Source organism: Puma concolor, chromosome D2, assembly GCF_028749965.1.
Source record: "Puma concolor isolate L17-30 chromosome D2, mPumCon1.1.hap2, whole genome shotgun sequence".
Taxonomy (NCBI): domain Eukaryota; kingdom Metazoa; phylum Chordata; class Mammalia; order Carnivora; family Felidae; genus Puma; species Puma concolor.
This window is the reverse complement of record NC_141677.1, coordinates 35,275,304-35,299,594: the sequence shown is the minus strand read 5'-3', so window position 1 is coordinate 35,299,594 and position 24,291 is coordinate 35,275,304. Positions and strand designations below refer to the sequence as shown.

Genomic DNA, 24,291 nt, shown 5'->3' with positions numbered 1-24,291 from the left:
GCTCTGCTCCGTGTCCCAGTTCTTTCCCCCTTCTCCCTCCAGGGGTGCTTTCTCTGTGGTCCGCAGGTGTGTGAAGAAAACCTCCACGCAAGAGTATGCAGCAAAAATCATCAATACCAAGAAGTTATCTGCCCGGGGTGAGTGTTCCCCCATCTTGGCCTCTCATTAGACTGCCTCGAAGGGCTATAGCTTCTGAAGATGTTCCAGGAATTAGGAGTTGTGCATTTTAGCCCCTGCAGAAGAATTGAGATTTCAGGGTTGGTTGACTTGGAAGCCAGGCAAGGAGTTGCATGGGGAACCAGAAGTGCTCAGGTAGAAAAGAATGAGAAAGATGTAAGACATGGAGATAGCTATGAGAAGGAATGGTCCCTGAAGGCTCAAGGGAGTTTGGTTTTTAAGGGAAGAGGAGATGTGGGGAGTGGTGGTAGCATGGAATGGGGAGCTCTAAATTTGGAGTCTCTGTGTTGGGGGTAGTGGTAGCCACCCCAGGCCTGTCCTATTCCCTGTGCCCCAGTGGTGACTTAGGATGGAAATGCAGTAAGTGAACAGCTCTGACAAATCCAGCCTCCCCCTGCCCACCAGGCGGCAGAACAGACTCCCAAGGGAAGGGAATCTGTAAACATCAGGGGAGGCTGCTACTGGCGAGGGCTTCTCGGGAACAAATCCTGCCAGATGAACTTGATTGCTTTTTTGATCAAATTACAAAGTTGGTGGTGCAGCAGCAGATGCAGCCTGTCCTGGGGAGAGGGTGATGCCTCATGGTCTGGAAATCTCAATTGCCTGGCCCGGGTGGGAGCAGCATTGCGTCCAGATCTGAGGATTGTGAAGGCCCAGGCCTTGGGGCCTGCTTTGTGAGATCCTCCCAAGTACCTGAGGCCAGGAGGGTGAGGCCCTGTCTTTCACACCTCGAACCTACACTCCCTGAACCTTGTATTGGGTGCTTGCCAAACTCACCTCATCTGATAGGTATAGACCCAGCAATGTGTGAAGTGCTATGTGAACAGGTCTAGTGAGTACAGAGGTAATGTGGATGGATCGTCATCGAGGGCGACAAAGGTTATTAGACTCAGAGAAAGGAATTAGTATGGGGCAATGGGATGCCACAAATATATTAGGAGCCAGGACAGACACCCTGGGGAAGGTGAGGACTGTGGTTAACAGTGACCCAGGCGTCTCTGGGGTAAGAGATACAGTAAATGTCCCTCAGCATCAGAGAAGCTGTTAAATTCCACAGAGATGACAGTGGGCTTCTGTTATGTGTACAGTTGTTCTGGGACCTGTTTACCAAGGCTGTGTCTGCCTCCTGTCTGGGAGGGCTTCTCTTTATCCCCCAAAACAGAGCTTGTCTTACTGTCTCCTTCCCAGCTCCCACTTCTTGCCATTCCTCTAATTGGCTATGAAGTTGACTTATTTGTTTGTTTTCTTTCTCTCTGGGTACCTTGAGTCGGAGGCGATGGTTGCCATAGAGATATGTGGGCAGTCAGATGCCCTCCTCCCCTGGGGTAGGGGATGACACAGTGGGCTGGGCTCTTTGGCAGACATCCTCTGGCCAAGGGTGCAGGGTGCAGGCAGAGACGACAGTTCTAGAGTGGATACCTCCCTGTGCCCACGCAGCATAGCCCTGGTGCATCAGAAATGGGGCTGGTGTCTGGTGTCTCCAGTTAGTGATGCAATGCTTAGCATTCCTCATCTCACCAGTGTCCTCTGACCCAGGGGTAAGGGAGGGAGGGACTCTAGGAACCAAACTCTAGGATGTGAAGATAGCTGTTGTGGTGACTTTGTGGAGCTGCCTGCCTTTGGTTGTCATTTCCTTCTCCTTTCCTACCCACCTGAACTTTCCTGACCTGTGTCATCATGTTCTATTCCCTTCCTCACCTCCTTTCAACCTTGTCTTGGTTTTCTGACTGACATCTTTCTTTCCCTGCCCAAACTGGATGAGGTTTGGTTTCTCTTTGATTTTTTTTTTTTTTTCCTCAAGAAAAGGATTCTTGTGTAAGATCATATGCTTCAGACATCAACTCCCCCTCTCTCGAGATGGTTATGCCAAGACTGGGGCTTTGTTGTATGGCTTGCGTGCCAGGTTAACTTAGGGACAGAGGCCTGGTCCTGGCTGATAGGCACAGGTGCCAACAAGACGGGTCAGGAATCTGTCGGTGCCAGTACCGTTTGGAGGTGGGAGAGTGGGAGGGTGTTGTCTTGGAGATGGAGGGACCAAGCTGGGGGCTGTGCTGTAGGTGTGGGCACAGGGGATGTGAGCTTGTGGAGAGTTGGGCCAGGGTGCCCACTACGCTGGTGCCCATGGGGTTAGGGAGTGAAGGCCGTGGCTTCCCTGCAGCCTCTCAGTTTACGCTGTATATTTTATAAAGGTGCAGCAGCTGGGGCTGGGTTTCACTCGTCACTGTCTGTCTGTCTAGGGCTCCGCAGGTGTTGGATTTCTGTGTCTGGGAATGTGGTGGGCCCACTGGAGTCATCCATGAGGGTCCGAAGGGGCTTGCTCTGTTTGCTGAGTCTCTCTGCCTTTTCCTTTCTTGTTTGTGATTTTCTGTGCTGTAAGTCGAAAGGAAAGAAAAGGGTATCAAGCTGCTTCTCCTTGGCATCCATGGAAGTGTTCAGGAGGCATGGGGAGAGATCACCTGGTCTTATGGGGGATCTGATATGGATGGGAATCCTTCTTTTGCTCTGTTGTTTCTTGTCATTGCGGCTTCAGAGGCCCACGTTCATAGCCGTGTTACAAGGTAGGGCGTGCGTGTGCCTGTGCATTGAGCACCGTCTTTGTCTGCTGGCCTGTCTACATAAAGTCACTGGAAGTCACAAAACGTCACTCCCTTTGCTTGGAACATTGATAGGTGTGGAGTTGGGGCTCTGAAGGGAGCCTGTGGTTCCAAGCTTAGCTCTCCACTAGGCTGAAGGAGGCATTTAAAATAGGCTTGGATGCAGGAGCTAGTGGGCCAGGTGATGGCAATGATAAGTCGTTATTTTAAGATTTAAGAGCACCCCCCAAGGAGCCTGAGCCCTTATGTCTTTTTTTATTTTTAAATCTTCATATTCCCTTCTTATCTTTATTCATATGCATATAGATTTTCACCTCGTGGAGCCTAACATTTTATATCCTGCTCTCTTGCTTACATCCAAAGCGTTTCCCCATATTGCTATAGTTGAAGGGCAAATGGTCCTTTCTTCTTCCGTAGTTTAGGATTTATCCTTGGAACAGTTAGTATTATAAGAAATCTCTGTATTTGGACCATTTATCCGGATTCCAGTTGCTTTTACTACAGTGGATACTTGGCCTTACTAAGAGATGCTACCAGAAACAGTATTTTGAAATCTGTTACAGCACTTGCTATGTCTATTTATTTAGTCTGTATACCCCCTACCCCCGTGAAGAAATTTCTATTGAGGCTAAATGTAAGCAAGCTTTCCTCTTCCTGAGGACCTGTGAAGTGAGGGTAGGAACCATATCTATTTCTTCACTTCTGTGCAGGCAGGGCCCAACAAAGTGCCTGACACATACCTAGCCTATAACATGTTGAATGAATGGATTCAAAGGACCACATAACCGGTCATGGTTGCTTCTTGGCTTTGGCTGTCAGGAAACTCGGAGCCAAGTTGTAGGAACCCTCGTACCTTGTGGCTGGCTTGGGTTCCCCCTTTGTGAATCCATGGAGCCAAGCTGTAAGCCTGACATGACTGTTGGAGAGGACACATGAAGTTATAGACCGTGCTTGGGGCATATATGGTAGATGGGCGATGTAGGAAGATGGTGTAGCTTATGATTCTTTCTTCCCTTCAGAAATGACCTTATAGGGCAATGTTGGGACTTCCTCTCAGCCACAATTTTCAATTTTAGTATGTGTAAGGATCACCTGAGTACTGGTTAAAAAATACAGATTCCTAGTCTCCATCCACAGAAGGTCTGGGGTTGGGTCCCAGAATCTAAATTTTATACAGGTGCCCTAGTGAATTTCATGCAGGTGGTCCCTCAGCCATGCTTTAAGAAATGCCATCTAAAATCAGTAACAGCATCAACAATCACTCTTGCCACATTCTCCGAGATTACCAGACAAACCTTGGCCCAGCCTTTTCTAGGTGGCATCTCTGCCTGTATGTGGCCATCTGTGCACATGGGCTTTTCTGTGATTAGGGGCCTCCTTCTGAGCCCCCAGATTGAGGTGTCAGTCTGTGTCCAAGCCTGTGGCAAGCTGAGTGGCTGAGATTGTGGTATGTTGGCCACCAGAAGGGCAAAGGCTGTCCCTTTCTGGGTCCAGCTGGCCCTGGGGATTGAAATAGGATCCCCCTGGGTGGTGCCAGCTGTAAGTCCCCACCCCCTTAGTGTTGGCCTGAGTAGCCCCCATGACATTTGTGTCCCCTGTGGTATCTCCAAATGAGACTTTCCTGTTAAGGATCTGGGTGAAGTGAGGGGAGGCAGAGAGGGGAGGGTGAAGCAGCAGTGCGGGAGGGGTAGAAGGAAGAGAGATCTATGCAGCACTGGAATGCCAGGACTCTGCGACTTGAGGAAGCATTTAAGGAGGTTGTATGCAGAACTGTGTTTTCCTCCTGAGGATAATAGGCCAGTCAGTTTCTGTTGACAGAGAGATGGGCATCCTGTGTATAAGTGACTGAGCTCCACTGACTCGTCCCCCTAAGTGGATGAGAAAACAGCCTGGAGGTCCCTTCTCTGTGCCAAGGCTTATGCTGGGCCGGTTTTGTCATACAGTCACGCTGTGAGCTATGTGTCTTAGTTCATACACCACTGGCCTGTCACCCTGCCATCCTGTCCACCTTCCCAGAGTGACTTCGGGTGCTAGCCTCATGGGGTGGGGATGGAGGTTGGAAGGTGGCCCCATCCTTGATCTCTTCCTGCTGCTTGCCCTGGTCTCTTGTCAGAAGCTGTGTTCCAAGCTTCGAGGCTATGCTGAAACCCTAGAGGTGAGTGGCTGACCCCATTCTCTGGTGAGGCTACAGGCAGGGAAGGGGAGGCGTGGGTATGATGGGCTCCCGTCCCCATCTCTGTGCTCGCTCTCTGGACAGCCTTGGCAGGCCAACAAGGGCCTGATCCCATGGGTGCCAAAAGGGTGATGACAGGAAGAGATGGGCACTTTGCACCTCTTGAGTGCCTCTCAGCAGAGGCCTTTGTCATCTGCCCAGGGCCAAAAAGATCTGCCCCAGGGCCAGTGGGGAAACCAAGGCACAGAAGGTTGGTTTGTTTCTTTTGAGCTGTAGGTATGCCAGTGATTTTGCTAGTGCTCAGACCCCAGCATCCTTAAGCAGTGTGGTCTTCACTTGGCTCCTCCCTTTAAACCAGATTCTGGGCATTTTGTTCCTGTGATGAATGTTGATATATCATCCCCACACCTCCATCTAGGCCCAGAGCTCTAAGCCCAGTGGAGCAAATCCCTCCGTTCTGCTGGCTGAGGCCTCGCTCTCATCTGTACCCCCCCTCTCTGGGTACAGACCCTTTGTGGTGGGGACATTTCCAGCCACTCCCCACCAACACCGTCTCTGTTTCCTGGGTCCTATCAGCAGCGGCAACAGCTTCCCATCTGCTCCCCTCTTTTCTCCTCTCTCTCTTCCCCTCCCTCCCCCCCCCCCCCCCCCCCCCCCGCTTGCTGCTGCCCTGGGAGGAGCTATTTTTAGGGGCTGCTTCCTGGGATGTTTTACTTGGGGCTGGTTACCATGAAGGAAATGTCACCAAAACAGTGGGCAAAGGCTGCAGGCACCCAGAGCCGTGCCGGGGGCATGGAGAACTCAGCGGCTGACCCTGTTCTGGCCCTGAGAGCATCCAGAGTGTCCAGAGGCAGAGCCCTGCCTTCTTGGACCTTGCTAGTGACCCCATGGGGATTTTCTCCACCCAAGCTGGTTTGGGAGACCTTTGCTATGGAACAACTTCTTGGTTCCTCTCTCCTTTCCCTCCTTAGTTAAAGCTTCTCTTATCTTACGACACAAAGGCCAAAGTAGGGCTTGGCTTTTTGTGTCACCTGGTTAAACCTGCTTGAGTTAGGACTGAAGAGAAAGGGAGAATACCAGATTAAGGGACAGAACCTTGGAGGTTCACATGAGCACATTTCAGGGCCTATCCCACTGTACTCATAGCCCTCAGCTGGTCCCGGGTGTGTGAGTGTGAAGGAATTGGAAGCCATGACCCCTGCTCTTACATGGTGGATGGACTTTGCTCTTAATTGGAGACTCTTTGCACCTTTAGAGTGAGATTCAAACAGGAAGGGATGTGGCATCACAGTGTCAGGATGAGGTCAATGGGATTGTGACTTGGGATTCCCACTGGTCAGTGCCCAAGGCCAGGGACTGTTAATAAGCAGCTGGAAATGCGGATAATGACACCAGATCCCTCTGGTGCCCTTGTTTCTTCTCCTCCAGGTGATGCCCCAGAGGCCAGACGGAGGTCTCTGCTGCTTAGTAAGGAAGAGGAGGGCACTCAGGAGGGCAGCAAGAGGAGACATTCCACTTGAAGCATCTGAAATTGGGCTTTAGGAAACTGTAGGAATCTTCTCATCGTTCATGTTGGGATCATAGGCACAGACCCTTGAAATACCCTTTGAAAAGTCAAGGATGTCATTGGGATTGGAACTTGGAGAGTGTCCTCATAGCCAGAGTAGAGCTCTGTGTCCTTTCCATGATAGAGGGTTGTGTATTTAGGTGGCAGTAGGATCTTATGTGAAACTAGTGCCGGCGGGGTGCCTGGTTGGCTCAGTCGGTTAAACGTCCCACTTTGGCTCAGGTCATGATCTCACATGGTTCGTGAGTTCGAGCCCCACATCAGGCCCTGTGCTGACAGCTCAGAGCCTGGAGCCTACTTTGGATTCTGTGTCTCCCTCTCTCTCTGCCCCTCCCCAGCTCACACTCTGTCTTTGCCTCTCTCAAAAATAAATAAACGTTAAAAAAAATCTTTTTTTAAATTAGTGCTGGCACTTGTGGTTATAGAGAAAAGTCGCTAAATCAGTCATATCCCTACAGGGCCATGGAGGATCAATGGCCAGCCTTCCCTGGCCCCTGATCCTGTGATGGAAGGAAAGTGCATTTGGAGTAGGCTTCTCTTTTGGGTTTAGGGGAGAGGTGGTTCTAGAACTCTGCCTCCCCTTTGCCGTATGCTGTCTCCTCACTGCTTCCTCTTTTCTGTCTCGCTTGGCACTGACCCTCTGGTCACTCCTTGCTGCTCTTCCTGTGATGGGTACTTGGCCTGGACCAGGTCTGGACATACTTGGGCAAAAGGCAGGAGAGGCAGAGCCTCCAGGGATGCCTGTTTCTTGGGCCTGGCTCTGTCTGGAGGGGCTGTTGGGGAAGGCCCAAGCAGATCCCTGATAACAGCCACTTCTGCTTTCTGCTCCTGTTGCTACCTCTGCTATTGAGGGGGAGAACTTTGCAGAGAGATGTGGTTGGAGCTGGGCTGAAGGTCGGCAGGGGTGGGTCTCTCCATGGCAGCAGCACACAGGCAGGCAGGAAGTGGCCCTGTGCAAAAGCGGGAAGTGGCTGTTGTCAAACAGGAAGGGGGGGCTGGGCCACATGAGGGGGCGGGGAATAGCCCGCTTGAAAGGTGGGTGGGAAGAGGGTCAGCCTTGGAAGGCCTAGGAACGGTGAGCTCCATGGTCAGTGGGAGGAGGGGTGTATCAAGGGAGAAGGCCACCTTTGTGACAAGAGCACCAGCTGGTGTGTTATCACCTTAGGATGCCCAGCCAGGCCCTTGACCTGCCACTGTGGACCAAGTCAGTTCAGTGGCCTCACCTCTTTTGGGGTTGTGATACTGTGCGTTAGCCAGGACAGCCCTTGCGATTGGGAAAGATGCTCTACAAACCATATTTGTTCCTGAAATACCACAGCCTCTGCTAGGGTGGAGCTCTCTGCTTTTTCCCCAGACGTAGACCAGTCCTGGAGGGGACTACAGGCCAGGAGGTGTGTGGAGGAAAGAGACAGGAGACAATAGCAGAGAGGCCGGGGTACCAGCTGGCTGTGTATGGTGTGAGGAGGCAGAGAGAGAATGGTTGGCAAAAACCACATGGTTCATTGAGCAGAGCTTCTGCATGGCAGGACGCCACAGCCAACAAAGGTGAGGCTGAGGAAGAGGAGGGATCCTGCAGGCAGTGGCACTTCCTTAGGCTTTCCTCTCTCTGAGAAGCCCCTGTTGCTAACCTTTCACCTGCAGGCTGTAGACACAGGTGGGCCCCACCAAAACAGGAGAGAATACCTCGATGCCCAGGGGGGCTGCAACAGAGCTGAGTCAGAGGGCTCTGCTGGTGTGTTGTGGACTCTCTGGGTGCCCAAGCTGAGAGAGAATGGGTCCAACTCTCTGTGTCTCTGGTGATAGCCACGGCTGAGGTTCTCCATGTGCCAGGCACCGTGCCGAGCATTTACCTGATTACCTCATTTAATCTGCAGATATCACTGCCTCTGTTTTCTTTCTTTCTTTGCTTTAAGTTTATTCATTTACTGTTTTGAGAGAGAGTGTGTGAGCTGGGAAGGGGCAGAGAGAGAGGGAGAGAAAGAATCCCAAGCAGGCTCCATACTGGCAGTGTGTGGATGCAGAGCTGGAATTCACAAACCGCGAGATCATGACCTGAGCCGACATCTAGACTCCGACACTTAACTGTCTGAGCCACCCAGGCGCCCCTGACTGCCTCTGTTTTAGAAGTGAGGACACTCTTTCCCAAGGTATCTATCTGGCTCCTTTTATCACCTCCATTAGGTTCTAATCAAATGTCATTTCCTTGCTGAGGCTTTCCGTGATCATCCTATTTAGATATGTACTATTCCCCTTCCCTGCTTTATTTTTCTACATTGCACTTGCCAAGACATTTAATGTGCCATCTAGTTCTTATTGTCTGTCCCTCCCCCAACCCAGCGCCACTAGAATATCACCTCTATCAAGGCAGGGATTTTTGTCCTGTTTTGTTCACTGCTGTATCCACAGCATTTAGAACAGTGCATGTCACATAGAAGGCCTCAGTAAATATTTTTTTGAATGCATGAATGAGGCTCAGATGAGTTTAATAGCTTACCTGATATAGCAGGGCTTGGACTCAACCCGGGGCTGTCTGGCTCCAGAACTGTTGTGTTCATGGATGGACTGCATGGTTAAGGATCAGAGCAAAGACGAAGGAGTAGCCTGGGGTTCAGAGAAGACATGGGGACTCAGCTTCTTGGAGACAGGGCTGAATTAAGTGGCTAACAAGGACCCTCTGGACGCTGGGAAGCTCCTTCAAGGAGCTGGAAGGATGAATCTGTGTCTCTCCTCCTTCTGAGTCACTGGTAAAGCCAGAGCACCCTTATTTTTAGTGCTGTTGCTCTTGTGGGACTGGAACCATTAGCCAGTAAGAGACTTATGGGAGGAGATAAACATTAATCTTACAGGCCTTCCCCTTAGCAGCCACCTCCTCATTGTAAGATGCTGTTCCTCTGCACCTGCCTGGGCAGCCATGCCCAAGGGTTGTGGGTTGGAGGGTGGTGAGGTAAGTGGTCAGAGAGAGGGAAGCTTTGGGGCTGGCTAGCTGGGTACTCCCATCCCAATTTCAGGGGCTGAGAGGAAGGTGGGGTAGCCCTGACATCCTTCCAGCCATATCTGGAAAAAGCAAGCCCCCTGCCAACTGGGCTGGGCTAGCACTACTTTCTCAACTAACTCTAGGGTCTGAAAGTCCCTGGGACTGATGGGTCCCAGGTGATGTGGGAGTGTGGGGTTACCTGTGGTTTTCTGGCTGCATCCCGGTTAGAGGTAATGCCAAACCTGAGGATAGGAAGGAGGGCCTGACCCAGATCTTTGGGCAGCTGGGATGGATTAGCCTGGGCAGCAGGAACTAATCTCTGCCTGTCCCCACCTCCTTTTTCCACAAAGCAGAACTGTTGCTAGAGGGAAAGTTTAGGACAAAACTAGGGGTGATTGGTGAAACAACAATTAGGAATTCCTTTTAGTCTATAATCCCTGCATTATCACAGACTACATTATCTTGGCAGGCCTGGGTCTGAATCCTAGTTCCTCCCTTTCCAGATGTGTGATCTCGGGCAAGTTATTTAACTTCTCTGGGCTTCAGTGTCATTTTCTGTGAAATGGTGACCGTCATAGCACCTACCTGGTAGGATGGTTGTGGGAGTCATGGCAAGCTCTACAGAGGCTCTTTGCTATTAAGGTAGAGGTAGGGTGGGGAGAAGCCCTTACCAAGGGAGGCAGGAATTGTTTGGCAGATGGAGATGTGAAGGTACCTGCCTGGGCCTGGAGACGTCGAGGTGAACTGAGCTATGCCCCCACAAAGCCTGGAGTTTTTACGGGTTGCTCTTACTTTTCTTTATCCTGTCATCATAGCATCATGCTGGAGAAAGGGCTCTAGGCTCAGACCACCTGCATCCACTGCCTGCGACCTTGAGCAGGTTCCCTCAACTTTTTAAGCCTCAGTTTCCTCATTTCTTCACTTGTAATGTAATAGAGTTAATCAGATCCTTTACTTCATAGGGGTTTGGTGGGGGTGACATAAGATAATCTATGCCTCTGCCTGGCAAATAGTAAATCCTTAGTAAATAATGGTTGTTACTACTATTGATGCTATTGATAAACCCTTATGAAGCCTCTGTTATGGAAGGAACTCTAGGAAGCATCACTCAAAAAGATCCCACCCTTTAAAGAGCTTGTGACCAAAAGATGGTGGACACAATGTATGATGTGAACATTATAAGAAGTGCAGTGGAAGGTGGGGGGATGGTCAGGGGGAGGAGAAGTCCCATCTACTGAGAGGAACAGGGGAGACTTTGTGTAGGAGGGGGCTGTCTGGCAGAATTCCAGCAGGTGGGGTGGAGAGGGCTTCTAGGCCACCTTGCTTTGCATAGTAGCATCCTCTCTTTCTACTTCCTGGAGCTCTGCCTTCCTATGGAAGGAATTGACCAATGTTGCTTGCTTGCATCTGAGATCTCCTAGATTCTGGTCATTTCACCAAAGCAGAGTAACCCCAGTGCCTGAGTGCAAAGAGGTGAGAGCTCATAGCGGTGTATGGCCAAGCAGATCCTGGGGAGAGCAGGATTACCGTAATAAGGGCCTCATAATAGTGCCAGCCTCATGGAGTTGTTACGAGAATCAGTTAAAAGCTGTTTCTGCCTGGTGTAGAAGTAAGCTCTCAAGAAATGTTAGCTATGATTATTTTATCAAATCATTATCATCTTCATCATCATCTTGGTTGTCAGCAGCATTATGTTTCAGGGATACTATGAAGATTCAGTTAGAGAATATATGTAAAACTCCTAGCACAGTGCCTGGTCATATAGTAGGTGTTCAATAAAACTTAGCTATTATTAGTATTTCTATCAAGAAAGAAATTCTGGACACCCTGGCCCAGTGAAATCCCTGCTATAGTGAAAAGGGTACCAGAGTTTTAGTTGAAGACCTGGATTCAAATCCCGACTCCACCTGTCACTAACTTAAGGTGCTTTCCTAGAGCATTACTTCATTTGGAAAAAGTGGTCATAATACCTATCCCTGGGATTGCTGTGACTTGCTGCATTAATTCAGCAAATTGTAAAAAGTGCATAGTTGGAAGAGTGTGAATAGCAAGGTGGCCACAAAGAGAATGGATGGTTGATGGTTTTTGTTTCCTCTCTTCTGCTTTTAGATCACCAAAAACTAGAACGTGAGGCCCGGATATGCCGACTTTTGAAACATCCAAACATTGGTAAGTGCTTAGGGTATTTATTGGGCATATTGTAGAAGGCAGGGAGAACAGAGGTGCACTGCTTTTGTGTATGAAACCACTTCTGCCCCTGGGCCTTTGCCTGGTGTAATTTTTTTGTCCAAGTGGGATAGCAACTGTGTCTTGCTAAGAATTCTGGGGCATTCTAGTTTAGAGACCTGAGGGTCTCCATCCCTGCAGTGTTATTTCAGGGCTAGGATGTGAGGATTGGAACAGGTTTTGGACTCCCTTTCTTCCCCTTCTCCTTCCGTCTTTGGGCTGAGGTCCAGGATCCTCAGCGTGTGAGGCACTGGGCTAGTAGCCTGCCAGCATCCCTCACCAGGGGCCTTCCACAGCCATCATAAAAGGGTCCGGATTTTGTTTCTGGACTTGAAAGAGTTTTGTTCCTGTTAACGGTGTCATGCACACTCTGGGGGTTTCCATGGTGCTCCCGTTTGTATTCCCCAGAGCCAGGAAAGCAAGCTGCCCACCCGCCTGGCTTCTCTGGAGAAGGGATGGCAGGGGCCACTCTCATGGGGAAGGAGAAAAAATTAAGAGGATTTCTCCCTGCTCCCACCCCAACTTGGGGGACAAGAGCACATTGTTGGTTGTTCTAAAGCCTGAGGAGGTTTGCCTGCCACAACCCACTCCAGCTCAGTTTTATATTGTTCAGCTGAAATAGCCTTTGCCAAAAGCGTTGGCCCTGATTTGGTGCTTCTTGCAGAGGGGACAGAAATTGGGCTGGCTGCAGCGTCTGAGCAGAAACCCCAGTCTTGACTTGAGGCAGAGCAGGGAGCATCTCCTAGGTTTTCCCTGAAAGCCCTGAGTCATCACAAAGAACAACACGTGTTCCCTGCTCCTCAGGCATGGCCTAAATATCGGGGCTCCCACAGTGCCCCGGAGGCCTCACCCTCTGCTCTGTTGGCGGCCGGGGCTGTGAGGTGACATGCCGAAGCTGGATGCTTCCTCCGGAGCTACCCAGCCTCTGGTTTCCCAGACCTCAGGCTGGAATGCTTAACGTGAGCCCTTACATGGGAGAGCCGAGGTCGTACTCCGGCCCAAGGGGGAGAGGAGCAGCTCTGAGGTAACCAGAACTCCAACCATGCAGGGCTTTACAGATCACAATCGGCAGCTTGGATTACACCTGAAGCAGATTGGCAGAGCCAGTGCTCGACTCTGCTGGTGCAGTGTGCTCCATCGAGCCAGTACCTCTCAGCTGAGGGGTCCTGGGCTTGGAACTACTGGAGCTCCCTGGGTGAGCTCTCAAGTTAGACCCTCACCTGAAAACAGCACAGTTGGGACCAATGTATCACCTTGGGTAGGAGAGAAGAGACAATGAGAGGAATAACTAGACCAGCAATCGCAAATTCAGGCGTGTTTTGTTTGGCCAGCTCAGTGGTCTAAAAATATTTTATTATTTGCCAATATTTAAAAACGAGATTTCACATTTTGAAGAAAAAAAAAAATTCTGTTTCCCAGTCTTTCGAATCAGACATTGTGGCTCTCCTGAGCCTCCATCTGCTCGGGCTGGGCAGCGGCTGTCCCTTGAGCCTGCTGGTCACCATCGTTTGCCACTCTCTGGTACCTCATGTTTGCACTGATTGCCATAGGCTTTTGAGCTTGTGACCTCTAACCTAGAAGTTCCAGAACAGGAAGAAAAAGTGTGTTGGTAGCTAAAGCCATCCACAAACACAGAAGCATTTTGATGTTCCAGTCCCAGGTCTCAGGGTCTGAGGACAGCCACTTCCTTTCCTTATGCTACTTGTGACCAACTCATAGAATAATGATGAACTGTTCTCATGTAGGGAGGAGAATATAGGGTGGGATAAATGAGGCAGGAGGCGGAACCACCTCCTGGTTGACCTGGTTGACCCTAGAAGGGTTGAGGTAAGATGAAGACAATTGAGAAATGACCAGGAAGGGCAAAAATGGGATTCTAGCTGAAAACAGTCATACCCTTCTTTTTATGCATTTCTAGAAATGAAATATATACTTTTGACCTTTTAGACCTTACTTTGGTTTGGTAGCTCTTTCCTTTTTATCTACCTGCCCCCAGCTCTACCTGGAGACCGTCTGCCTCAGCCATCTGCTCTGTTAGGGGGCCAGCGAGACCCAACCCAGGAAAGGCATCCTCACTTCATCAGCATCTGATTGCCTAGAATTGTGCTTCGTGTCATGAATGTTCCCAGATCCTGAGGGATGTTGGTCTGAGGCCTTATTCTGGGGTCAAGAGCAGGGAGAGGGAAGGGTGAGTCAGGACGGTGTCCTGGGAGAGCTGGCTGGCCAGGCTCTCTGGCTTCCGGTGGGAACCAGGGCTGCTAGAGATGTGGTGGAACTGTGGATCCAGGAGGCGGGGGTTGCCATGGATCCTGATCTGGCTTGTGGCGGGAGAGGAGGCAGTTTTGTGCCCTAATTCACTATTCTTCTCCTCTCTTCGCTGCCCCCTCCTTCAGAGCTTTGGCCCTTTTGGCTCCAGCCTCTTTAACTCCATCCCGCAGGGATACAAGTGGACCAGCCCGAGAGTGGTGCAGAGTTGAGGATGCTGAGAACAGAGAGCACATGATCACCCTCTGGTTGCTGTCAGACTCGGAGACCCTTGAATTCAGAAGGATATTTGGTGCAAGGAGCCAGGCATCCCCAGTTTTCCTCCCTGATAGATATTCTATCCCAGAGGTTAAAAGCCTGCTGGAAGAATGAACCCTACTGTAAACTGTGGAGTCTGGGAGACGATGATGTGTCAGTATAGGCTCATCGATGATAACAAATGTGCCGTGCTGGTGGGAGATATTGACAGTAGGGGAGGCCATGAGTGTGTAGGGCAGTTGGTATGTGGATGCTGTCTGTACTTCCTACCCAGTTGTGCTGTGAACCCTAAACTGCTCAAAACAATAAAGTTTATTGATGAAAAAAAAAAGCCTGTTGGTTATGAGGCATTAACTGCAGAACCTAAAACATCTTTGGGAGAGTGGCCAGAGGTGTGGAGTTGAGAGGAGGAGCGAGCAGCAGTACTGTCTAGTCTGAGTGGAATGTGTGCTACCTGTGATCTGCTTGCTCCCTGCTCTAAATTCCTCTAATGAATAGACTCTGTCTTCCTTCGTGCTGAGCTGCCCTGGGAGGTTCAATCACAGTCTAGGATTATGGTTTAGAGCAGCACTACTCAAACTTTCATGTGCTCATGAATCATCGAGGGATCGTGTTAAATTCAGATTCTGATTCAGGAGGTCTGGGGTAGACCTGAGCTTCCTCGTGTGTAGTCTCCAGGGTATGCCCACACTGCTGGTCTGTGAACCATATATGGAGAAGCAAAGTGTGTGGCTTTGGTATCATGTCTTCCAGGTTTGAATCTGGGATGTGTTGGTCTGTAGCTGTGACCTGCAGCAAATTATTTAGCCTGCCTGCACCTCCATTTTGTTATCTGTGCCTCTTCGTGGAGTTGTGAGAGGGCTCCGTGAGCAAAGGAGGCCTAGGAAATAAATGGAAGTGATGAAAATGGAGATTCTAGCCCCCAGGAGTGATCTTCCCTAAATCCTCAGCCCCAGCTCAGTTTGCAGATTATTTAAGCCAGGCTGCCATTTACCTTGGACCCAGGGCCATTTAGCTAACAGTAAGTGTAGCAAAAACAGGTGCAAAGAAAAAGAAGAAAACATTGCATCATGACCAAGCAGCTCCTAAATCTCTGCTCCAAGGGGGTTCTTGCCCACCTGCTCCTAGATGGGGAGGGCAGCCAGAGTCTCCCATCAGTCCCCCGGGAAGCAGGACCTCCTTCCCACTCTGCTATTGCTGCAGACACTTTTAACAGTGACGCTTTTTCCAAGCCAAGATTTGCTAGTTAAAATATGGCATGTTTTGGGGTGGTTTTTAAGGAATTGGAAATAGCCACAGCACTTGGGTTATGGCTTTGTGAGTGCTTGGAGGTACGAACCATCAAGTAAAGGTATTTAGGTGTTTGGGCTGTTTTTTCTTTCCGCAGTGTTTAAAAAGCAGTAATTAGGTTTATATCACTGAAATGCAGTAAATGCTTTATAGTCCTTTTCCAGGTCTTCCCGTCTGTGGACTTAGTCTAGCCCTCCTTGGCCTTCGACCATCTAATTACTGTGGAACGGGCTGGGTGATTATTTTATTCCGTAGCATCCTTTACTTCTACTTCATAGCCCTTAACACAGTAGTGCTTAGTTACATATTTGTGTAAGTGCTGGTTTAACACCTGTCTTCCCCACTGGCCTGGAAGCTCTGCAGTAGCATGGCTGGGTTTCTCTTCCTCACAGCCATATCCATGGCCTGTTCAGCCATGCCTGTTTCAGGGGAGCAGGTCGGAATGGCCGGAGTTAGTGGGGACAGGTTGGAGCTCCTTAGCCTAAGAGGACAGAAAAAAGTGACTCCCTCGCAGGCAATTCTACAATGTCAAGAATCTTGATGTCAGTTTGTTTTGGTTTCAAGTCTCAGTTCTGCCACTTAGTATGAGCTTGGATGAGTTCCTTTCGGAACCTCAGTCTTCTCGCCTGTCAAATGGGGGTAGTAGAAGTACCTTTCTTAGAGTTCAATAACATAACATATGTGAAGCACTTGGCACAATGTCTAGCACATAGAAACAGCCCAACTAAATATTAGCTGTTATAACTTGGATCGTTATTATCAAGATTCTGCTAGGGAGGCACTTAGAGTTGTGCAGTCAAGTTTTTCCCTCGTTCTCAGTTCTCCTAATTTTCTTTGCAAGAGAAAAAAAAGTATCTCGTTCAGGTATGGGGACTTGTGCACCTGTCCCTTCTTGTCTCAGTGGTACCTTGCTCTGGGGCACACATCAAAGCCATTCTCTGGGCTGGATTAATTTTCCATTACTGCTCTTCTCTTCTGATTCCCCTCCCCTGCTTCCTCCCACCTGGGCTCTGTGTGTGGCCTTCCTGGAGAAGAGCAAGCGCCAGTGCCTCCATATCTCAGCATGGGCATGGGTGCCTGTACTTTCTGCCCCATTCTCAGCCCTGCTGTGCTAGCCTAAGAGGCAGGCACAGGGGCCAGGGGCTGGGAGAGGTAGGGCCGGGGGGCAGGATTCCCCTGGGAGTGGTTGTTAGCATCGTACCTGCTGTACTATTAGCTTACTGTCCTGCTACTGTTAGTCACCTCCCTAATGAAGCTGGTCTTTAGCTTCTGGGACAGCTGATTTCCAGGGGATTATTTGTATTACACACTTTAATGCTTTTTAATAGTGAATTTTTAATTAAATGGAAAGTCCTTTTGGAAGCAAGGGAGCAGCAGCTGCAGCAAGACTTTGTGTGCAGCCCCAACTTAGACCAGAGAAGCACAAGTGAGGAGGGGGCTGGCCGGGCTTTGGGGGAGCTCGCTTGAGCACGCCTGGGTTGAATAGCGTGGGAGGGAAGAACGGGTCTGGCTGTAGCTCCTTCCTTCTGTCATCTGGGGGCCTAAAGAAGTATGAGCTTGTTTGCCCAAGTACAGGAGGGAACAGTTGGAGGAGGAGGGATCCTGGTAGTACCACCTGCCTTTGATCCCATTGGTAAATCACAGAGATACTGAGTTTGGGGTAGAACTTTGGGTAACCGGATCAGATCAAATAAAGTAGGCGATATGACAGTTGTTGGGCCCTGGATCTGGCTCTGGCAGGTCTGCGTCCTCATTTGTCAACTGAGAAGAACCACAGAGCTGTAGTAACGGCTAAGTGCCTATATTTTATGTTCTGGCTGATCTTGCTGTGGTGGGAGAGGATGTAGGGAAGCCCCTTGGCCCTGAGGAAACAGTCTGACACTGGAAATGGAATCTGTCATTTGGGGTGGTTGGCAACATGGAGCCACCAAGGAAGAGACACAATGACTTCTGTGTATCCAAGATCTTCACTGGCTGGTTTGGTGTCAGGCCATTCCTAACGTGCTCTGTGAGTTGCTCCTGAAACCCCCGAGGATTGGCAAGGGTCAGACAGAGGTTCCCCATCAGGAGAGATCAGGTGAGGGAAGGGACGGGAGTAGCTGGGACATTCAGCCAAAGCATCTCCTTGTGTTTGCATTAGAATGGTGCTCAGGGGTTGGCATTTAGGCCACAGGTGGCTTTGTGGGCAGAAGCTTGAAAAGGAGACCTCAGAAGACATTAGATTGGTTTTTTGCCCAGGAGCTCTGGAGGCGGGAAGTGGGAAGGGATTCTGCTTGCCAGCCTTTTCCTGCAGCGGGTGAGTTGCCCTAGTCTGCTCATTGCAGTGGCCTCCTGGACCCGTCTATGCTGCTGTCATAAGTGCGTTTGCGAGTAGTCTCTCTCACAGTCTCCATTGCTCTATTGCCTGGCTGTGTGGGCTACACTGCATCTCTTATAGGAAGCAGTGGTGTAGACCAGTCTTTGGACTCAGAAAGAGCTGGATTTACATCTTGACCTATTATATCTTTGGCCTTTGGTAAGATACAACATCTCTGAGCCTCCAGCGTCCTCATCTGTAGAATGGGAGTGGTTGTCCAGAAGAATAAACTCCTTGGAGGCAGCTGCTATGTCCCTAAATTCCACCATCCAGCACAGAATCTGACACATAGTAGGCACTCAATAAATGCTTGTAGAAATACATAATGTATGCAAAGAGCCTAACCCAAGGCCTGGCATGTAATAAGCACTTTAATAAACAATTATTATTGTCATTGCCTGAGTTTGCATGTTGCCTCCCATGCTTACCATCCATTAGCCTCACTCCACGTGCCTTCCTGCTGGACTCTACCTTTCCAGCTTTTCCCCTTGCCTTTAATTCCCCTTTTCCCATCTACTCCCGTAAAAGAGCTCTCGGGTTCATCCATCTTGTCATTCTTTGTTCCTCTGCGGTCAGCATCCCCAGGTGGTCCTTGCTCTTGCTCTACGTTACGCTGTCATGCATCATATCCCAGGACCACCTCCTCTGGGACTAGCACCTCTGGGAAGGTTCCTGCTTTTCTGTCTTATTTCTTAGCCACAAAGCTTCTATCTCTTGCCTACGTTTGAGGCAGTATGAGATGGCAGCCAGAGCACTGGACCTGGGGTCTGGTTGTTTCTCTGTTCTGTGGCTGTGTCACCTGGTCTTGGGGGGTGATGGGCATGTCGCCACTTCTTACTGCCACTCCTTCAGAAGACCGTCCAGTGAGGCTGACAGGCTGGGACAGGGGTGGGATTGCTGAGGAGGAGAGGAGTAGGTTTCCAAGGTTTCTCTCTGTTAATCTCTGTCCCCATCTCCTCTCTTGCAGTGCGCCTCCATGACAGTATTTCTGAAGAAGGGTTTCACTACCTCGTGTTTGACCTGTAAGTTCCACTTTCTGAGGGTGTGGGGGCCTTTCCCTCCAGCTGGCTCAAGATGAAGGCTTGGAAAAAGACCTAAACTGGGTCTTCAGCCTCTGCTGAGAGTCCCTCTCCTTTAGCCAAAAGAAAGGGTTTGAGTTTGAACTTCCTCTAGTAATGGGCAGGTTGCTCAGGGGACCTCATTGCTCACTCAGTATCTCCCCAGGGCTCTGAACCCCCGGATGGCATTACTCTTGCATTTCTGTTCAGCAGCACACCTTGTGCAAATGCTTTTTTCTTGTTTCTTGGTGTGTTGTCCTTAGTGGAGAAATAGAATACAGCTCTTCACATGACCTTAAAAATTCTGGGAAATTGAAGGTGGCTTTTATTAGTCATAAACTGGACTCCAATTGGTCTCTCCTCCACTTTGGTTGTGGTTTAATATCTTAAAAGTGGCTCTTTACCTCCTGGAAATGCCTCTCTGGTATTTTCAGGATTGGGTCTCTGTGTCCTTGGTCTCATTATTCTTCAACTTTAAGAATAGGTCTGTCCTTCTTGGGTAGCTGTGTATCTTAGTATTCATATTGGTCTCAAATAAAGCTATGACTTTCTGAGTAGATTGATTATTTTCTCCTAGATCTCTGTATATTCTTCTTTGCCTGAGTGTTAACTAATCTGTAGGTTATAGAAACAAATGTGCTGGAGAAAAGGAGGGCCCACATTACCCCAAGGTGAAGCCCCATGTCATTGAAGGATCGAGCATGTTCTGGGCTCTCAGATGAAATGCATGTAGAGTTTGGATTTCTTTAAAAGCTGTTCCTTGGTGTGACCTGTTTGTTTCCTGTTGGATGCTGGTATTGGCCAACTGACACTGACCTACCCCCTTTGACTCTCTCTGTCTGTTGGTTGCAGTGTTACCGGCGGGGAGCTGTTTGAAGACATCGTGGCCAGAGAGTACTACAGTGAAGCTGATGCCAGGTGAGATGGGTGCCCTAGAGTTCAGTGTGAGTCTTGGCCACGTTAGGGGGGGCAGGCATTTTGCCTATTTGAATAGTCTTTGGGGAAGATCAGAAGAGCTCTTATCTGGACAGAGATTCTGTAAGCTGGACCTGGGTTGCATTTGATAGGTGATGTTAGAAGTTAAAAGTTCAATACTCCCAGATCCGTGTTTTTGCGAAGCATTTGCAAGTCTCCTTTATCCTTTCACTCTGGAAATACCTTTTCTTTGCACTACTGTGTACTGGCAAGCCTGCCCAAGGGCCCTCCCTACCCTGCTTCTTTCCTTTGACAAATTTTACTGTGTGCAAGGCATCCTGGGAATGATCCAGAGATGGAGGAAACATGGCTTGTGTTCTGAAGGAGTGTAAACATCTGGGCTAATAATCCAACCAGGAACCTTCTTGGCAGAGATTCCATCCTGGATCACTTAGTCCCTTGACCACCATGACCAGCCCTGATGTGGGGCTCCTCAGGCTGGAGGACTGTTCCTTGGTCATATCCCTCAGTCTTCACCCCCGCCCCCCCCCCCCCCCCCCCCACGGAAGCCCACAAAGCTCTTAGGTGCTTGTGTGACCTGTATTTCCTGCCTTGGCTCCTCCCCCAGCCCTGAGATTTCTCTGAGGGTGATGTCCATACAACCTGGTTTTGATCATCCTGCCTACAGTTTATCTGGCATTTGTGGCAGCTCTGGCTGCCTCTGGAGAGTGGGGGAGTGCAGCTTCCTCACAAATTTCTCAACCCTGAGAGGCCAGCGTTTGCTGATCAACTTCAGATGCTTCGGCCTCGGGGAAAAATTCTCAAGTGGGGAGATGAATTCCAGTGCCAGCAGGGGAGGACCAGACTCTGGGGCAGGAGGAGGCGGTGATAGCTCTGGGAGCCTGGCGGGGAGGAGGGAGAGCTGGCTAGGGGGAGGGGAGGGGTTGTGTGTGACTGTACCAGTGGGCTTGGCCTGGCTCTGCTGGGACACTTCGCACTTTTGCCATTTTTGGCCAGAAGGCTCTCCCTGCTAGCCTGGCTCTGTTCTAATTATACATTTCTGTGGAGACTCGCCTCTTCAGCTCAGTCTTGAAGTCTCTTTGGCCTACTCATGGGCTGTGTCCTGAAGGGAGGCCTGAGCCTCAGCCTTCAGGAGCCTGGTAAGACCCCTTGGCTCTTGTGGAAGCCCCAGAATCAGATTTTAGAGGAAGGAATAAGAAGTCCAGGACATCAGACCAGCACCCCCGGACACTCTGCAAGCCTGCTCTGCATATCTGGTAGTACCTCCCGGCTGGCTGGGGTCTCATTCTCTAGGCTCAACTTCAACACTACTGATGTTTGGGACCAGATAATTTTTTGTTGTGAGGGCCTCTCCTGTGCATTGTAGCATTTTAGAAGTATCGCTGGGCTCTACCCACTAGATGCCAGTAGCATCTCCCCCCCGCTGAAAAGGGATTTACCCACACCTTAGAGGATGGCTTGTGAAAACCAGCAACGTCTCCATACGTTACCAGATGTCCCCTGTGGGCAAAATCATCCCCCACTTTTCACCATTGCTCTAGATCACCGATGCTCTCTGCCAGGAGTTTGACTGCAAGTGTGGCAGGATATTTTGGAAGGTGGACGGCCTGATTCAAGAAATAGCAGTTGCAGTGCCTGGCTGGCTCCAGTGATAAAGCATGAGACTCTTGAGGTCTCAGGGTCATGTATTCAAGCCCCACGTTGAGTACAAGCCCCATGTTGGGCGTGGACCTTATTTTAAAAAGAAGAAAAGAAAGAAAAGAAATAGTAGGTGAAGGTGACTCTGGGTTAGTTTGGTTTTTTTCTGTGGAAAATCATCACCAGAAATGTTCCTCAGTTGCCCTGTTTGGAACCTTCTTAAGCACATCGTTTCTTTTTTTTTTTAATTTTACTTTTTTAATTTACATCCAAATTTGTTAGCATATAGTGCAACGATGATTTCATAAGTAGATTCCTTAATGCCCCTTACCCATTTAGCCCATCCCCCCTCCCACAACCCCTCCAGTAACCCTCTATTTGTTCTCTATATTTAAGAGTCTCTTCTGTTTTGTCCCCCTCCCTGTTTTTATATTATTTTTGCTTCCCTTCCCTTATGTTCATCTGTTTTGTGTCTTAAAGTCCTCATATGAGTGAAGTCATATGATATTTGTCTTTCTCTGACTAATTTCACTTAGCATAATGCCTGCTAGTTCCATCCACGTGGTTGCAAATGGCAAGATTTCATTATTTTGATTGCCGAATAATACTCCATTGTATATGTATACCACATCTTCTTTATCCATTCATCCATCAATGGACATTTGAGCTCTTTTCATACTTTATGTATTGTTGATAGTGCTGCTATAAACATTGGGGTGCAAGTGTCCCTTCGAAACAGCATACCTGTATCCCTTGGATAAATGCCCAGTAGTTAAGCACATCATTTCTTAAAGGTGTCTGCGTCCTGGGTTTTATCTTTATAGTCTGTGTGCTACCAAGCACAGTGCCTGTAGGTTGTCAATAAATGTTTAAATGAGTGAGTGTACCTCCAACAAAACAACTTAGGTATAGTTGTACTAGCTTTCCTAAGATGCCACCACAAGTCTCTTCTCCGAGAACAGAGTTTCTATAGGGGGAAAAAAGAAGGAAGGGATTGGATGGTCTCTCTTTCTCAGGAGTGTCCCCAATTTCCTGGAAATGGACTGGTTGTACTGGGCCTTTGCAGTCTAGGGAGGCCTGGTAGACTCTGTTCTGGTCTGTCCTCTGCCATTATCTAGTGGGAATCCCTGGACAAACCTGTTAATGTGCCCGGACCTCAGTTTCTTCTGTAAAATAGGTTGAACTAGATGATGTCCAGAGTCCAAGGTTTTAGCTATTGTTCAGTGATTCCCTGTGAATCTGTAACCCAGACTTACATGCTTTAATCTGTAGTGAGTGGTCGTGGATGAGTAGTTTAACCCTGCACTGACATTTCTTTTCCTTGTGCTTTTACAGCCACTGTATACATCAGATCCTGGAGAGTGTTAACCACATCCACCAGCATGACATCGTCCACCGGGACCTGAAGGTACTACCCAGGCTCCCCCTTTGCCTTCTGCTTGTGAAGCATAGGCGCCACCTGGTGCCAGGGTGTGGTACTGCGAGGACCCAAACAAGGCTTCCTCAGGGCCAGAGGGTGGGTGCCTCATAAGGTTTTTTTTCCTTATACAGCCTGAAAACCTGCTGCTGGCGAGTAAATGCAAGGGTGCTGCCGTCAAGCTGGCTGATTTTGGCCTAGCCATTGAAGTCCAGGGAGAGCAGCAGGCTTGGTTTGGTAAGAGTGACCCTGTCTTCCTGGAATGTGGCCCCCACCCTTCCTCCTCTTCCTGATCTGCTTTCCTCTTTCAGAACTAGAAGCCAGACCCTTAATGGTCCTGGTCTCCTCAGAGACTGGAGAAGGGGGAGGGTACAGAGCGTCCCCCTGGCCCTACGTGACTCAGTACAGTGAGTCTAGCTGTTGTCAGCACAGCATTCTTGCTGCCTCTGGGGAGGAATGGGAGCTCCTGGTAGGCACACGGAGTTGCCCTCTGATTTTTATTCTGGGCACTACAAGAAACCCAGCCTGCCATCTCTTGCTGCCCACGTGCTGAGAGCTTATGTAGCAAAAGCAGCAGGAATGAGAAGGGACTCGGGGGAAATTGCTGATGTGGTTTTAATGAGAGAGAAAGTGGGTTCAGTGTGCCTCTGCCCTCTCTTCTGCTACAGGTTTTGCTGGCACCCCGGGTTACTTGTCCCCTGAGGTCTTGAGGAAAGATCCCTATGGAAAACCTGTGGATATCTGGGCCTGCGGTAAGCCCATTCCACACTCTCAGCTTTTTGATGTTAAGGGCCCTCAACTTCCAGTGATGGTGAGAAAGAGGCATCGCTATTCCTCGTGGGCCCCACAAGTGTCTGGTGTGTGTGAAATCACGGTGTTTGCTCTAGTGCCCCTGGGATGGCTGTTCTCATCACTCGCTCCTCCCCAAATACTTCCTGGATTATACTGCATCCTTCCTGAAGAGGGATTTACGCACGCCTTAGAGGATGGCTTATGCCTAAAGAAATCCCTGATGTGGGCGGTGACACTGGGAGCGAAGGATAGCAGGAGGGGGCTAGTGGCACAGCATTATGGTCTGCCATCCACTTCCACCTCTGATATAACCTTGACTTTCTGCGTGGCTGAGCCCTGTGTGGCTTTTCTTGGTTCCTCAGTGAAGTAGGTGAGTGACCCCGATGACCTGTGTTCTGTCTCGTAGGGGTCATCCTGTATATCCTCCTGGTGGGATACCCTCCCTTCTGGGATGAGGATCAGCACAAGTTGTATCAGCAGATCAAGGCTGGGGCCTATGATGTAAGGACTGGTTTGTTCATGACCCTCGGGCTCTGTCCACAGGAGGGGACATGTTTAGTATGTCATGGG

At 49.6% G+C, this 24,291-nt stretch overlaps 1 protein-coding gene across 7 annotated transcripts in view; it reads left to right on the top strand.

Annotated features, from left to right (window-relative positions):
- The window catches only part of CAMK2G (calcium/calmodulin dependent protein kinase II gamma), a 122,648-nt gene that overhangs the window by 68,153 nt on the left and 30,204 nt on the right, over positions 1-24,291 (top strand). For 6 of the 7 annotated variants that reach the window (XM_086680026.1, XM_086680025.1, XM_086680028.1 and 3 more), the window contains 8 exons: positions 43-137; positions 11,595-11,654; positions 18,848-18,902; positions 19,791-19,856; positions 22,848-22,920; positions 23,064-23,166; positions 23,598-23,681; positions 24,128-24,222. In XM_086680026.1, the coding sequence (XP_086536152.1) occupies positions 43-137; positions 11,595-11,654; positions 18,848-18,902; positions 19,791-19,856; positions 22,848-22,920; positions 23,064-23,166; positions 23,598-23,681; positions 24,128-24,222 (631 nt within the window). The remainder of the gene's footprint in view (positions 1-42; positions 138-11,594; positions 11,655-18,847; positions 18,903-19,790; positions 19,857-22,847; positions 22,921-23,063; positions 23,167-23,597; positions 23,682-24,127; positions 24,223-24,291) is intronic. The other variant, XM_086680031.1, reaches the window with a different exon arrangement.